Here is a 15,584-nt window from a genome sequence, read left to right on the forward strand (position 1 = left end):
TGTGCCATATTCCCATGACGTTCAGATTTATTAGCTTTTTTAACAAGCCTCATTTCATCAGCAAGCATTTTTTATACAAGAGCCAATTTTGAGCAGTCAGAACTGGGAATCCCGGCTGATTTCTGCCCCCCCCCCTCCCCCGCGCACACAATCTTCCGATCAGAGGAACCACGGCCAAGTGGGGTCAGCTGATTCCCACCGGACAGAGTGTACACACAGCAAATGGGTAAAGGCAGGATTGGATCAAGCCTGTACACCATACACAGCCGGGCAGCCGGCCAACATTTCTGATCCAGGCGGCGCACAGTGAATTATAGAAAGATTGGGACCGGGGGGGGAAGGATCCCTCTCCCAAGGCGACCGGTGCCAGCTCTCGACCAGAATCATCGTCTCCGATTCCGGTCCCCTTGGAGCCTTCCTGACGAGGGGCTAAAGGGAGACAGTACTGGGGAGTAAAAGGAGAATTGGAGCAGTCAGCAGTCTCAGACCCAGGAGGAGAAATGATGGGGAGGGGGGTTTGGGAGCTTTCAAAACATAGCAGACTTTGACGTCACAGCAAGGTCAATCGTTTGAAGTTTATGGAGCAATTGAGCACTCGCTCTCGATTTACAATTATCATCTCACATTCCCACTTCCTGTTCTGTATTTCCCATCCAAATATTACTGAGGGAAACACTGGCTGCTTGTGAACCAGCCTTTAGAGTTGGGCATTATGGAAAATGCAGAGACACGCACAACTCCCTGATAGGGATGGAGTTTGTTGGATAAGGATATTTGGAAGGAGAAATGGCTAATTCTATGTGAAATGAATATTCCAAGGCACGTGGGGACTCGACTGAGATGTGCTGACAGTTGTATTTGAGTTGGCAAGCGGCGTGTGTTTGGATGGTTTATGGGGAGTCAGAGGTCAGGGGATGGGGGGCAGTGCAATGTTTGGAAAGCACACTCACTGTTTGTACAGATCAGTTTACTCTAGTAATCAAGTGGAAATGGAGCTGGCAGACAGGATAACTGGTACATAAACATGTCTGCCCAGCTCGTACAAACTATTCTCTCCATTCAACGTCACCAACCCTGGTTCCTGGCCCGCGTTCGGCAAAGCAACATCGCAGCAAAGCAGGTCAAGGCCATTGTCTCAGGTACCAGGCCACTTCACGACCATTTCCTCAAATCTGGTATCCAGTGCTAAAGGCATTGGCACTCCCTGGGTGACAAGTTTCATCGCGAATGGCACTATGCATTCGGCATTGCCCACGGCATTCCCGACGACGGTGAGGGGTGGCCACAATGGGAAACAGCATTGGCCGGCTGCCGGAATGGAGGATCCCACTGCCGATGGGGGCATTCTGTGCCAGAAAACCAGGCTGGAGGGGCTGAGAATCCCACCCACTATGTTTTCTTTTGTATCTGAACGTTTCACTCAATGTAACTGAGCAGCATTGTTGAGCTGGAAGCACAGACATTACCAAGAGGCCCAGTACCCGGCACAATCACACTGCATGTTCCACTCTCACTCCCCGCAGTGTGGAACCACACCCAGGCTCACAATGTGCTGCCTTCAGCTGCCTCATGTTTTGCTTTTTAACTACCACGAACCAGGGAGCAACAGTTAGAACCCTCCCTCCAACACACCTAGTGACAGAGCCACACAGCTTGACAACTCGAGAAAACACAAGCAGGGACTCTGCAACCAAGGGCCCCCGAGGCACTCACCCACAATCAGACCGGTATGACTTTTAGCCGGGTCATAGGGGCACTTGCCCTTCCCGTCTTCCATGGCCGCTTTGTTCAAAGTAAAATTACGCACCTCCTGCAATACAAGGAACAAAATCATTATCAGAATTGGAGCAGGAGTCAGTAATTCAGCCCCTCGAACCTGCTCTGCCATTCAATATGATGGTGGCTGTACTCCAGATGTGGTCTCACAAATGCCCTGTACACTTCCAACAGTACTCCCTGTTTTTCTACCTTATTCCATTAGCCATGAATGCCAGAATTTTATTCACCTGCCTTTTCTTTACCCAATTGGAACGATTATACCTCAACCCTTTCCCTCTATGGAAGCCATTGCGTGGTGCAGGTAAAGTACACACAGCATCGATGTGGGGGAAACACTGCTCGTTCGAACAGGCCCGAAACCCGACATGAAAACCTCACCCAGTGAAGCTTTCGATCAGAGGAAAGGTGATTTTCAGAACACAATGGTTAGTGTCACCCTTCCCCTCCCCCATGTTCAATTGCAATCCATCCCACTGTGTCAACTCCTCCATCATTTGAATCATCTGACAGCTGTCACTGCCCATTCAGACATGGAATCCACCAACGCCAATCACCCTCCACAACACACATGCTTCACCTCCCTGCCACCTACTTCACCTCCCTGCCACCTACACACATCCTCCATACATGCACAAACCGCTCCTCTCCACACACACACATCCGACATACATTCCTCCGCCCCCTCCCCACCTCCCCCCGCCTGACGCACATTCTCCTCCCCCCACCCCCCAGGCACACAAACTAAAAGTGGAATGGAGTAATAAACTCCCCCAGACAGCCTCTCTCCGTTCAGAAGACATCTCCAAAGCCCAGCCACAGCAGGCATTAATCAAAGGTTAAAGACATTAGGGCGGGTGCGAAGGCCTAATCTCCAGACAACCTCCACAACAATGTGCAATCTCTGAGACTACCAGGTAGGGTCGTGTGATTTTGCCGCCCCACTCCTCACCCACAGTGATCCTACCACTCAAAATGAAAGGGCCGCCTTTCAGTCACAATGGCCCCTTATGTGACCTAATGATGCCCCATACCAGGCAACCAAAGGCTCTCTGCCCAACAGCCACATGATGATGCCCCATACCAGGCAACCAAAGGCTCTCTGCCCAACAGCCACGTGATGATGCCCCATACCAGGCAACCAAAGGCTCTCTGCCCAACAGCCACGTGATGATGCCCCATACCAGGCAACCAAAGGCTCTCTGCCCAACAGCCACGTGATGATGCCCCATACCAGGCAATCAAAGGCTCTCTGCCCAACAGCCACGTGATGATGCCCCATACCAGGCAACCAAAGGCTCTCTGCCCAACAGCCACGTGATGATGCCCCATACCAGGCAACCAAAGGCTCTCTGCCCAACAGCCACGTGATCATGATGACCAGATAATCAGTTTCAGCCGTCTTGTCTGGCGGATAATTAACAGCCAGGACGCCAATGCCGTTTCTCTTCCAATTGGGAGGAAGGATGTTTTACAATGCCACTGTCATCCAAAAGGCAGTGCAGGGTTCCCACAGCAGCACGGAAGGCAGACAGCACCCTGACCATGCCGTGGGTACTTACGATATACGTGCACCTGGGCTGAAAGGCGTAAGTTCCGCAGATGTACAGATGAGTGCTGTTGAAGGTCTGCAGGAAACGAATGTAATTGAAGCAGTCAGTCTGTGAGGAGAGAGCAGACAGACAGCTTATTTCCCAGCCCTGCACAAAGCTAAGTCCAAGATTCAGGCACGGACTGGCTGAAAGCTGTACGGTGCCACCCATTTTGCTGACTGCCCGTTACACACAGTGTGCGTGGGGTACAGAGGTGAGCTCAGGCTGAGTGATCTTGGCTCAGTGCAGGAACTGCCCTCTGTACTCAGCCAAGACAGAGATACAGCATTAACCTGATTCATCAGTCATCATACAGAGTGGGGAAGGTAGAAAGGGTGGAGGGTTGGGAAAGGGGTATTACATCGTCACTTACATTTTTCTGTCAGTTTCATTATAATGCAGTACATAATAATAGGTTACTTGTGTTAGTTACAAACCTGGTGACTGCAGTTTACTGAGCTCAGCCAAGGACCTTAGGTATTTTAAAAATGAATTTGGGAGTTCCAATTAATTAAGGATCAGTTTAGTGTGGCCAATCCACCTACCCTGCACATCTTTGGGTTATGGGGGTGAGACCCATGCAGACACGGAGAGAATGGGGTGGCACAGCGACACAATGGTTAGCACTGCTGCCTCAGGGTACTGAGGATCCGGCGGGTTCAATCCCAGCCCCGGGTCACTGCCCGTGAGGAGTTTGCACATTCTCCCCGTGCCTGCGTACGTCGCAACCCAAAGAGGTGCAGGATAGGTGGATTGGCCACGCTAAATTGCCCTTTAATTGGACAAAAAAAGAATTGGATACTCTGAATTTATAAAAAACAAAAGACACGGGGAGAATGTGAAAACTCCACAAGGGCAGTGACCCAAGGCCAGGATCAAAACTGGATCCTCAGCGCCGTGAGGCAGCAGTGCTCACCACTGCACCAGCAAACCGCTCTGACATCGGGCATTTTAAGTAACATCCAAGTTCACCTGTGATATGACTCCAGGTCAAGTGGGGCTGGAATTGACTGCGCACTAGCCCAGGGTGTCATGACAAGGGGTGAGGGGGAAGACAGTAAGAGAGTAAGAGATTAAGGTTGGAGAGCAGCCAAGCGCAAGTGGTCTAATCCCAGTTTCGTGCTACAACAATGGGCCTCAGTTTAGAGGGGGATTAGAGAACAATGTTTAATATGCCGTCCTGTACAGCGCTGTGGCTTTTGCCCAGGCTGCAGAAGTCTGCAGCCAGTGTTCAGGCGCACTGTGTTTATAAAGGCATAGCACCAGTCGGCTGTAAACCCTGTCGTCTCTAATGTAAATTGAGGGTCGTGTCCCTTAGAATGCCAACTGCCCAGCACAAATGAGAAGGCCAAAGGAAAATCATGTGTCCTTAACCCGACTATTCCAGGCTGCAATGTTCTGCTCCTGGTGCTGCGTGCCTGCAGGGTGAGGAGAGCTTGCCGTTTTGCATGCCTCGGTCTCATCTGTTTGCTGCACGCTGTTGTGGAGCAAACAGTCTTTCCATAAATCTTGCAGTTGGCGCTTCAATGTACCTGGTTATTTTTCCCCTTCTGAACACACTCCATCTTCTTCTCAACAGGGGCATCCCAAACAATCTGTTTCAACAACAAACAAACAAAAAAGAACCAATTACAATCAAACTGACTGAGCCACGCAAATGGCCGTTTCATTAATAACCCGGTCAGTGTCCCACACCCACCATTTTCCTGCCCAACACGGCGACTATCTGGGGTCCAGTTTCATTGACAATGGGCAATCCTCAGCCACGCCCCTCATACATGCGCCTCCCCAGACTAAGCACTTGACGGCACACACATGGGTTGAATTAAGCGCGGGATCACATAAATTAGGCTTGGATTCTCTGGCAGATGTACGGTTAACAGATGATGATCTGGTGCGTTTTTGGCTTTTGAATGGAATTGCTAAGGTTGTGCGTGGGCCGGGGCAAACAAACGTACCAACTGAGGCCTGCCCCCTTGTCCTTCCAGCTCCCTCACTGCCAAGCACACACTGACATTTTCCCATCAATGGACATGGTTAAAGTCTGAAAACTGCTTGCCCCCATTGTCAGCAACAATTTACAGTCGCATCCATATGGTAGCAAAACATCCCGTTCAATTGCTGGAAGTAGAGGTGCCACAGAAAGTGTCACCAATGTTGGTGACATTTGGACAGGAGAGCAGGAGGATGGGAGGCCCAGTTCTGGGTTGCGGTTCAGCGATGCTATTGACAATGGGATACAGAGGAAAATAGAGTCACATTGTGCTCCTGAGTATGAAGGCTGGATTGTGAACCATAGTTCAGCGGTAGGAAGAAACAAAACCTTGGGAGGAACCAAAGAGAGTTTGAAACAACACGGTTTGGGTGGGAATTCAACAAAGGCAGTGGACAAATCGCAGACTTGTTGGCCGAGGTGCCCATGCTCTCTGTACCGCTGCTCGGGCGTTGCCAAAGAGTTGGAAGAAAAGGACAGCAACGTCCTCCCATTTCCAGTTACCGTAACCCCCCCCCCCTCCATCATTTATAGCTGCCATTTGCTCTTTGATAGGAACATCGGGGGACAGGGAAACTGTGCTTTGTGAAGTCACAAAGTGATCCACGGTTAACGAAATCAGTGATCAGAGACCATGCAATCTCACATACTCGGCAGCAGTTTAGGACTCGACCAGAATGGATCCGAAATGGGTGGGAATTAAACGGAACTCAGTCTTGGATAACAGAGCACATCCTGTTCACGTGACCTGGAAGCCTTCCTGGCCTCACCACGAGACAAAGTGCAGGCACAGCAAATGTCTTCTTTCAGCTTGAATGATAAGGGACAGCAAACCAACTAATCAGAGGAGAATCAGTTTGTGATCAGACTTGATCCAATTCGCCTTTATTTTCTGTCCTTTCAAAGGAAGCATTTGGGAAGATGAATGAATTCAAACGTGGATGTTTTACGGCAATGTGCACTCACACAAAGATTGAAACAAGGTGCAAATGTTAAAATAACTTCACGCTGGAATGACATTTCAGCGTAAACAAGCTGGAGTTCAGCTCGGAATTATTTTACCCTGGTCATGTCGATGCGGGGAGATGTGTCTTGTGTAACATGTTGCATGATTCTCCAAAAATTATTTGAGCTGTCAGAATCAGACGAGGGCTGTTGACCTATTGTGAGAGAAAGTGGCTGAACCATTCTCACCTGGTGGCCTCATCCTGCTTACTGAATTGTGAGACTGAAGCGTGCTAACTGAGGCACTCATATGTTTATACAAACACATTCATATCCCAGAGCAAAAGATTCTGGAATGAATACACTGCATGCCCGTACCTCCGCGCGCGCTCAGACCCCAGCACGCTCACACTCAGGGTTCAGGGGGCAGAATAGACGGGCAAATAGAACTCAAATTCCATTTGTTAGCGAGCAGAGCAGTACCATTCATCCAAAAAGGTGCCCTTGAATTCGAGCCAATGTCACTAAAATTAAACATTGTAATTAAGGAGATATTTATAAAACAGCAAACGAGCAGCGGGAATGGAGAAGCTGACTTTAGCTGTAATTTAAAACTAACTATCCTTTCTTCCCCTGACAGCAATGTTGTGTCTCTCTGTTGTGGCAGGTAAACATGCAAGGTTACATCACCTTGTTATATTCTGCAGGCTGCACTGAGATTACTGGAATAAAAACTCTCGTTACCTCTCAGGGACCTGGTACGTGTCCTGGGAGGGGCGATGCAGGGGAGGGGGGGGGGGAGAGAAGAGAGAGAGAGAGAGAGAGAGAGAGAGAGAGAGAGAGAGAGAGAGAGAGAGAGAGAGAGAGAGAGAGAGAGAAAGAGAGAGAGAGAAGGTGCGGGCGCTCATTAAAAGCCATTGCCTCACTCTGAGCCTTCTTGAGAAAGCTGCCACACAGCTTGGTGTAAAATGCTGAACCGACAAGGACCCCCCTCCTCTCCCCCCCCCCCCCCCCCCCCCCCCCCCCCCTCTCCCCCCCCCCCCCCCCCCCCCCCCCCTCCCGGTGCTGTAATAACGCCAATTGGAAACCAGGCACTTCACTGCACAGAAGAAGTCCATTCAGCACACTGCACTCATGCCAGCCCTTTGCGAGGTCTATCCAACTGATTGCAGCTGTCATCTCATGCCACCAAGTGCCCCAGATTTTTATCTCTTTTGTGTAAATTCCCACATCCCTTCTGAAAACGTGTCTGCCCCCACCGCTCTTTCATCACATTGTAAATCAGAACAGTTGTTCGCATTCAGGAAAAATTCTCATTTCTCCTCCAACTCCCGGACCTTCAACCTGGGTGCTCTGGCTCGGGACACATCCGCTGACAGCGATGGCAGCCGTGCAGCTTAAACCGAGTGCCGTGTGCTGCTTGAGCCCTTGGAATGTTTGGGTTTCTTTCTGTCTGTGGACGTGATTGGATGGTCTGTTCTGTGAGGCTCGATTGGTGCTGTAACCGCTGCTTATTAAAAAGGTGACCCTTCAGCAACCGGGTTGGGAAGCACGGGTTGACGGAACGGGAAACATTTCAGAGTATCAATCATGTTGGCTGAATATGTCAGCTGTAAATTACTCATGGCACCCTTGTTGGCTTTCGCCCAATGAGAATGAAGAGCAGCGGGAAGCATGCAGCCTCTCTCAGGCCATGCTGCTCAGCCGGAGGCTGCCAGCCAAAGAGGTTAGCGTATGGAACCGCTCTGTACTCCATGAGGATTACAAGGGACAACTACAGCATGGCCAATATTCTCCTGCACACCAATGAGAGAGCTGTAGTAGATGGGTGTAAAGAACCATTCTCACATTCCAAAGGCCGGGTAAATGCTGCAACAAGGCGCACATGTCCGTTTGCTCAAAGGAATGCTTGCTGCAACACTCGGCCATTGGAAGGCACAAGCATATTGACCAAGCCAAACATGGAAACCAGGCAGCAACTTGCAAACTTGGGCTAGAGTCCAAAACACTCGCACACAAAATCCAGGCTTTGGAGCTCTTTGAGACTCAAATGTCAAATGCACCTTCCCAGACCATTCCCTGGAAGATCCCAGGTTTAATATCCAAGTCTGTGTGACAGAAGCTGATGCAAGCATTCCCTGGATGAGTGCAGCCCCATCAACGCTCCAAAAGCTTGATACCATCCAGGACAACGCAGCCCGCTTGATTTGCACCCCACCCAACATCCACTCCCTCCAGCACTGATGCATAATAGCATCCATCAGCAAAATGCATTGCAGCAACTGACCAAGAACGACACCTTCCGAAGCTGCAACCTCTGCCACCTAGAAAGACCAGGGCAGATGATGTATGGGAACACCACCATCGGCAAGTTCCCCCTCCACCTCACTCACCATCCTGACTTGGAAATATATCAGTGTGGCTGGGTCAAAATCCTGCAACTCACTCCCTAATAGCCTTGTGGGTGAGCCCACACCACCACCTTCTCAAGGGCAATTAGGGTTGGGCAGTAAATACTGGCCAAGCCAGCAAAAGTCAACACCCCGTTAAGTAAGGAAAGAAAAGTGAAGGGTTAACATCAGGAGCACCTGATACTGAGGTAACGGTGATGTAACATCACATGCAACTGAGACCTCATGTACAACCTCATGTTTATACAAATATACCTGCAAATATGTACAAGTGGTTCTTACGACTAACAGCTTCTAGTCTTCTCAAGCTGATGGACAAACCCTCTCGAATCCCATCCAGGACCCCAGCTCAGTGGAAAGAGGACACTACAGGTGTGCCACAATAGGCCTCGGAAACATTAAAGTGGAGAATCATTGTTTCCTAGCACCTTCAAGGCTGATACACATAGACTGGTCATGTGGGTGAGGAGCGAGCTATTAACTACCCCAACTGATTGTCATACCTGACACGCGGTGTGTTGAATAAAACGTTCCTTACCGCTTCTTTCACCTCCTCTGTAACATCGTGCATGAAAAGGGCAAAAATCGCCTCTCGAGCACCGACGTACAGAACCTGCTCCTCTTCATCCAGTTGCAGGGTGGTGTAGTTGGAGACGTTGGGTTTCGAGAAGCGTCTGACCTCTTTTAGGGCTGCAAGAGAGGAGGGAGATTACAGTCAGCTGGCATGTCAACATGCAGCCGAAGCCGTCACATCAGGAGGCTGGAGTACCAAAGCGTTGCTGCCAACATGAGAAAACCCCAAGCCGGTACGTCAGCAAACCACAAGACCTGGGCAGGTACTTCACAATGATAAGCACCCTCAATTCCCCTGGTCAGCAGCTGATGCCCCCACCCCACCACACTAAGCTCATATACTGACAGATTACAGAAGCACACGGTGCACATACACAGGGCACAACAATGCTGCATAGTACAAACACACAGGTAACACAGTAACACAACTCCACACAGAAGACTGCAGAAACATGATGTGCTCCATTTTTAGTGGAGCTGCAGAGATTCTTGCTGGGGGAGTGAGGTGCCACCAGCTGAGCAAAATTCATGGGGTATTTGTCAAACAAAAACCAACAGTGTACACTCTGTTTTAGCTGTACTGTATCTGTTGCTGTACCAACAATGGGAGGTCGGGACCCACTTGTACTGAAGCACAGTGGTGTCGGAAAAGGTTTAAAAACTTTAACGGCGCCGAGGTCCCAGGTTCGATCCCGGTCCTGGGTCACTGTCCGTGTGGAGTTGGCACATTCTCCACGTGTCTGCGTGGGTCTCACCCCCACAGCCCAAAAATGTGCAGGGTAAATGGATTAGGCATGCTAAATTGCCCCTTAAATCGGAGGGAAAAAATGAATTGGGTACTCTAAATTATTTTTCTCAAAAAAAAGAAAAAAAAACTTTGCAGGAGAGATATATAATTGCCAAATCAATTTCAACATAAATAAATGTGAGGCATCACATGGTTCCAATAAAGTCAAGGAGGTAACATACCTAAATGATTCTAAATGTGGTGGAGAAAAGGAATCTAAGAGTACAAATACACAAATCATAAACTTATGACGCAGTTTAATAATGTCAAAACAAAGACAAACTGAACTCAGTTCTGTACAGTTCTGGAGGCATGGATTTGAAAATTAGGGAAGTGTATCAAATCTTGATTTGACCACACACAGCACACTGTCCTGGTCCCCATATCATAAAAGAGGCACTGGATAGGGAACAGAGAACATTATACGGGTGATTTAGGAAATGTGTGGGTGAGAAGCAGGAAAGGACAGTCAGGCTGGGTCTCTTTGCTGTTGAAAAGGGAGCAGCCGAGGGCTGATCTCGTTGGGGTCTTAAAGGTCATGAACGGTTTCCACTTGTGGGGAAGAGGACATCAACAGGAGATCTTCACCAAGAAATCACATCAGGAATTCTGGAGAAACCTGGTCACACCGAGAGTGGAGGACTCTGGAACCTCTGTGCACAGGGAGCGGTTGAAGCAAACAGCAGAGAAAAACCAGCTGCTGGCCAACCCTCAAAACTAAATAGAGGGTGAGGATTATCATGCTAAATGAAGAAGAATGTGAGGAAGATTCATCTTATCGAGGCAGATGAGGGAGAATGGGAGGAAGATTCGTCTTATCGAAGTAGATGAGGGAGACTGGGAGGAAGATTAGTCTTATCGAGGTAAATGAAGAATGGGAGGAAGATTCGTCTTATCGAAGTAAATGAAGAATAGGAGGAAGATTAGTCTTATCGAAGTAAATGAAGAATAGGAGGAAGATTAGTCTTATCGAGGTAAATGAGAAAGAATAGGAGGAAGTTGAAGTCAAGCAAAAATGGCAGCATGGACTGAAGGGCCTGTTTAACTGCTGCACAGCCAAACATAATTGCATTGAACACCTTTCTTGTCCAGGTGAACTTGTGACAAGTTTCTTTTATCATAGTTCTGAAGCTCTGTGTTACTCACCTCAAGGATCTGGAATGGCACACGAGCAGAATTATACCCAAATGCAACCTGACATTAGATAAGCATTTCAAACACCACCTCAATGAAATCCGAACCACATCTGCGTGCTTCCTTTCCTGAACAAAGCTGTCACAAAAGGTGTTGGGCCGTTAAATGGTGAAATGAATAGCCAACTAGAACAGACCCTAAAAGCATCCTCAGCCAATGCCCACACAAGCACATTTGCAGCAAGGCAGCATGGTAGCATTGTGGACAGCACAATCGCTTCACAGCTCCAGGGTCCCAGGTTCGATTCCGGCTTGGGTCACTGTCTGTGCGGAGTCTGCACATCCTCCCCGTGTGTGCGTGGGTTTCCTCCGGGTGCTCCGGTTTCCTCCCACAGTCCAAAGATGTGCAGGCAGCAGGGTAGCATGGTGGTTAGCATAAATGCTTCACAGCTCCAGGGTCCCAGGTTCGATTCCGGCTTGGGTCTCTGTGTGGAGTCTGCACGTCCTCCCCCTGTGTGCGTGGGTTTCCTCCGGGTGCTCCGGTTTCCTTCCACAGTCCAAAGATGTGCGGGTTAGGTGGATTGGCCATGCTAAATTGCTCGTAGTGTCCTAATAAAAGTAAGGTTAAGGGGGGGGTTGTTGGGTTACGGGTACAGGGTGGATACGTGGGTTTGAGTAGGGTGATCATGGCTCGGCACAAGATTGAGGGCCGAAGGGCCTGTTCTGTGCTGTACTGTTCTATGTTCTAGGTTAGGTGGATTGGCCATGATAAATTGCCCTTAGTGTCCAAAATTGCCCTTAGTGTTAGGTGGGGTTGCTGGGTTATGGGGATAGGGTGGAGGTGTTGACCTTGGGTAGGGTGCTCTTTCCAAGAGCCGGTGCAGACTCTATGTGCTGAATGGCCTCCTTCTGCACTGTAAATTCTATGATTCTATTTCGCCCTGAATATTTATTAACTGTGACTGCTGGGGGATCATTCGGAGCATTGTCACTGCTCCTCCGGTAGTCTAGCAAGCCAGAACTCATCCGGGGTCTCGCAACACACTGGGAGTTACAAATAGGTAACTCCAACACCAGGAAACCACATCCGCCATTCTTCACCATCAGATTTATCGGAGATTGATGACTCTCCAACGAGCACATTGTTCCAGTTTCAGAGAGGGCCATCTGCTGTCGCTCTGCTGAATTATTCTCCATTCTTCTTCAGTACCCACCCAGGAAACCTGTACCATTTCCGTGACTCCAACTCATTTCTCTGCTCCCAGTGAGATGACTGTACTTTGGTACTACAATGAGTCAGAGAAGGGAATTTCTTTCTTTTCAACTCAACACTCTGGAATGCAACATTACATTTTCCTGTGTGACATTTGATCACCTGGCCAAAGCTTGCTCTCACAACCAACGAGTGATCAGGAACCACCAGCATGTTAAACATCTCAATACGGTGTCAACGTACAAGCCAATGTGGAAGTGACATTTTTGTCCTGCTCCGTCAGCTTAGACTGCACATTGGACTCCGCCTTTGGTGCCGACACTACGCTGATAATGAGAAACATGTGTGCAGTGCAGTCAGGTATTCCCCTCAACAGAGCACAGTGAGGTATCCAGATTTTCCAATCTCCCATCACTCACCTATCGTACACAGCTGAGATTAAGATGAGGGGGGCATCACACCCAACATTTGAGCGAGTGTTTCTGTTGCCTTGAATATCGCAGCTTTTAGGAACTTGGGAAACTGCTGCATGTCTTGGATGTTACAACTGAAGACAACAAAATCAGGCAGTCAAATGTTCTGCCTGCTTGCGCTATGAACCATCCAAGCACTCGGAGGAATCGCAGAACAGCTCCCTGGACAAGAACTGAGAGAAATCTCAAAGAGATTCTCATTGCTCAGAGAAGACTTCAGGGGAGTTTAGTGTTTGAGTGAAGAGAATTGTAACATATTTTTTCTGGTTGGAAGACTAACGTGCCAAGTAAGCGCGTGAGGGTGTGAGGCTGATAGTTTTCAGCTGATGTTCTTTTGTGGCAACTCAATTGTCTGACATGCACTGAACCTGCTGTGTTGAAGAAGCTATCTTAGAAGTGCTTGCTCTTAATCCACTTACACTAAACAGTGCAAAGACACAAAGACCATTGGTTCCCAAGATGCAGTCTGAAGGACTCCGACACGGTGCAGATACTTCACCCATGGCTATGTGGGTCTTGTAACGCACCCCACTCATCCTGGGCTCCTCAGCATTCCTGCCAATATTCTCAACAAGCATTGACAGCTGAAACCAGTCAACCCACACCACTGGGGCTGACTGATCTGTTCCGCCTTCACCCACTTTAAGCTCTTGCGTCCTCTTTCTTTTTCATTCAGGCCTGAAAATGACCTGCTGAGGAATATGTGCCCATTTTTGTCAGTCAAATCGTGGTCAGACCAGGCGGAGAATGGTGAATTTGTCGACTGTGGCAGGCGACACAGGACTTGCTCAATCCATATCACCGGGTTACTGATGTCCCCGGGTTCGATCCCAGCTCTGGGTCACTGTCCATGTGCAGTTTGCACATTCCCCCCCGTGTCTGCGTGGGTTTCGCCCCCACAACCCAAAGATGTGCAGGGTGGGTGGATGGACCACGTTAAATTGCCCCTTAATTAGAATTTTTTTTTTTAAAATGAAAAACACAAGCACACAGATACGCTGCTGGTGCACCTACCCATGGCATCATCTTATTTAACTGTTTCCCCTCCCGGACACCATTTGAAAATTGGCACAAGAATTCAAATACTGAAGACACGGAGCCAAACCCACCCACTGCCTGAAGTTATCGGCTCTTAACCCCCCTCCTCCCACACTCGGGGGTTGTGTCAGCCAATGTGGTCCTCGTCCAGTCAAAGCCGCTGAGAGATAGGTTAAAATGGAGGGCTGAGACAGGCCACAGGCCCTTCAGGTTACATTTGGGGCTGGAAAGAGGGAAAAAGATCGCTCAAGCTGCATATGCACCTCGTAATGAGTATGGTATATATTAACTGTAATTGCAAGTGTAGTGAGTAAAACACACATTGGAGTTGGACAGCACCTCATGTAATGATAATCACGGAATGCACTTTCATATATTTCATGAATGAGGACCATTTTGGAGACACACGATGGAAGCTTGTTGGCCTTTCGTACACCTCTGGGCAGGAAACCGTGCCAAACCCCTCAGACTTGTGAGGCACTTGCATCAAAAGAAAGTGATCCTTATGGTGGATCATGTCCAATATCAACTGTTCAGTGGCACTCTTCAGAAATTTATATTTTATTGCAAACAGGGAGGGTGGTCTGTGGACCTGAAATTCTCTGACCAGAGGCACTGCCTGACCCACTGGGCACTTCCTCAGCAGGATAGGAGCATGAGCAGAGAGAGAAACAGAGTTAATGTTGTGAGAACTGTCCTGGAGACGGGTCATCTGGACTCACAATGTTAACTCACTTTCTCTTGCTGCACAGATGCGGGCGCTCCTGCCGCGTTTAGCCAGAATCTTCCGCTTTTATTTGACATTCCCAGCATCCTCAGTCCTTGCCTTGTATTTATTGTTCTGCATATTCCCAGCGTTTTATTTGGGGGGGGGGGGGGGGGGGAATATTTCCTCCGTCAGTCAAGTATTAGGTGTGATTGTTCATTCGCTTCAGAAGATAAAGAAAATTAGGTAAATTTCACAGCAGCAGCAGAGGTGAAAACTGCAACTTCATTGTGCGAGGATTCTGGATGAAGTGCCCACTCTTGACCCTCCCTCAGCAGTGTTAGGTAATCTGCACAACCCTCTCCTATTCACTGCAATTATACTCTGCAAATTCAGTTTGGGATTATATTTCCTCTGGCCACTTCTGCCAGGAACTACCACTGGCATAGGGCATCCCTATGTACTTCACCCAAATGAGATGTTATTGGTTGTGCGAGATGACCAATCATGGCCAGACATTGGCGGCAGGAAACACGACAGCAGATACCCATCCCGGTGGTTCACTGCAGCAGTCCAGGACCATAGGAATTCTTTTGATCCCATAAACACAGGGAGAAATTGATTTGCGTGCCACTGGAAGCAGTCACCAGAGAACGACAAGCCCCACAGAACGACAAGCACCAGAGGCTTGGCGAGGAAAACACAGTTGCTGTGGTCTGGAATTTACTGCCTGAATGAATGGTTGGAGCAATCAGTAGCTACTTGCCAAAGGGAATTGGATAATGACAGTAAAGGGGAACAGTATCTGGAAAGCTAAAGGGGAAAGATTGGGCAAGTGGAGCTCATTGCACGGTTCCTTAAAAGAGCTAGCACAGCCATGATGGGCCAAATGTTGTCCTAGTATACTCAGTTAAATCCTGCCTCCAGCAAAACTGAGCAACAGC

At 48.8% G+C, this 15,584-nt stretch overlaps 1 protein-coding gene across 1 annotated transcript in view; it reads right to left on the bottom strand.

Moving 5' to 3' along the window:
* LOC119957311 (semaphorin-4C-like) overlaps positions 1 to 15,584 on the bottom strand; it is a 78,755-nt gene that overhangs the window by 25,794 nt on the left and 37,377 nt on the right. The window contains 4 exon segments of the mRNA XM_038785173.1: positions 1,714 to 1,810; positions 3,339 to 3,437; positions 4,901 to 4,963; positions 9,256 to 9,407. Of these exon segments, the coding sequence (XP_038641101.1) occupies positions 1,714 to 1,810; positions 3,339 to 3,437; positions 4,901 to 4,963; positions 9,256 to 9,407 (411 nt within the window).

This window comes from Scyliorhinus canicula, chromosome 26 (assembly GCF_902713615.1).
Source record: "Scyliorhinus canicula chromosome 26, sScyCan1.1, whole genome shotgun sequence".
Taxonomy (NCBI): domain Eukaryota; kingdom Metazoa; phylum Chordata; class Chondrichthyes; order Carcharhiniformes; family Scyliorhinidae; genus Scyliorhinus; species Scyliorhinus canicula.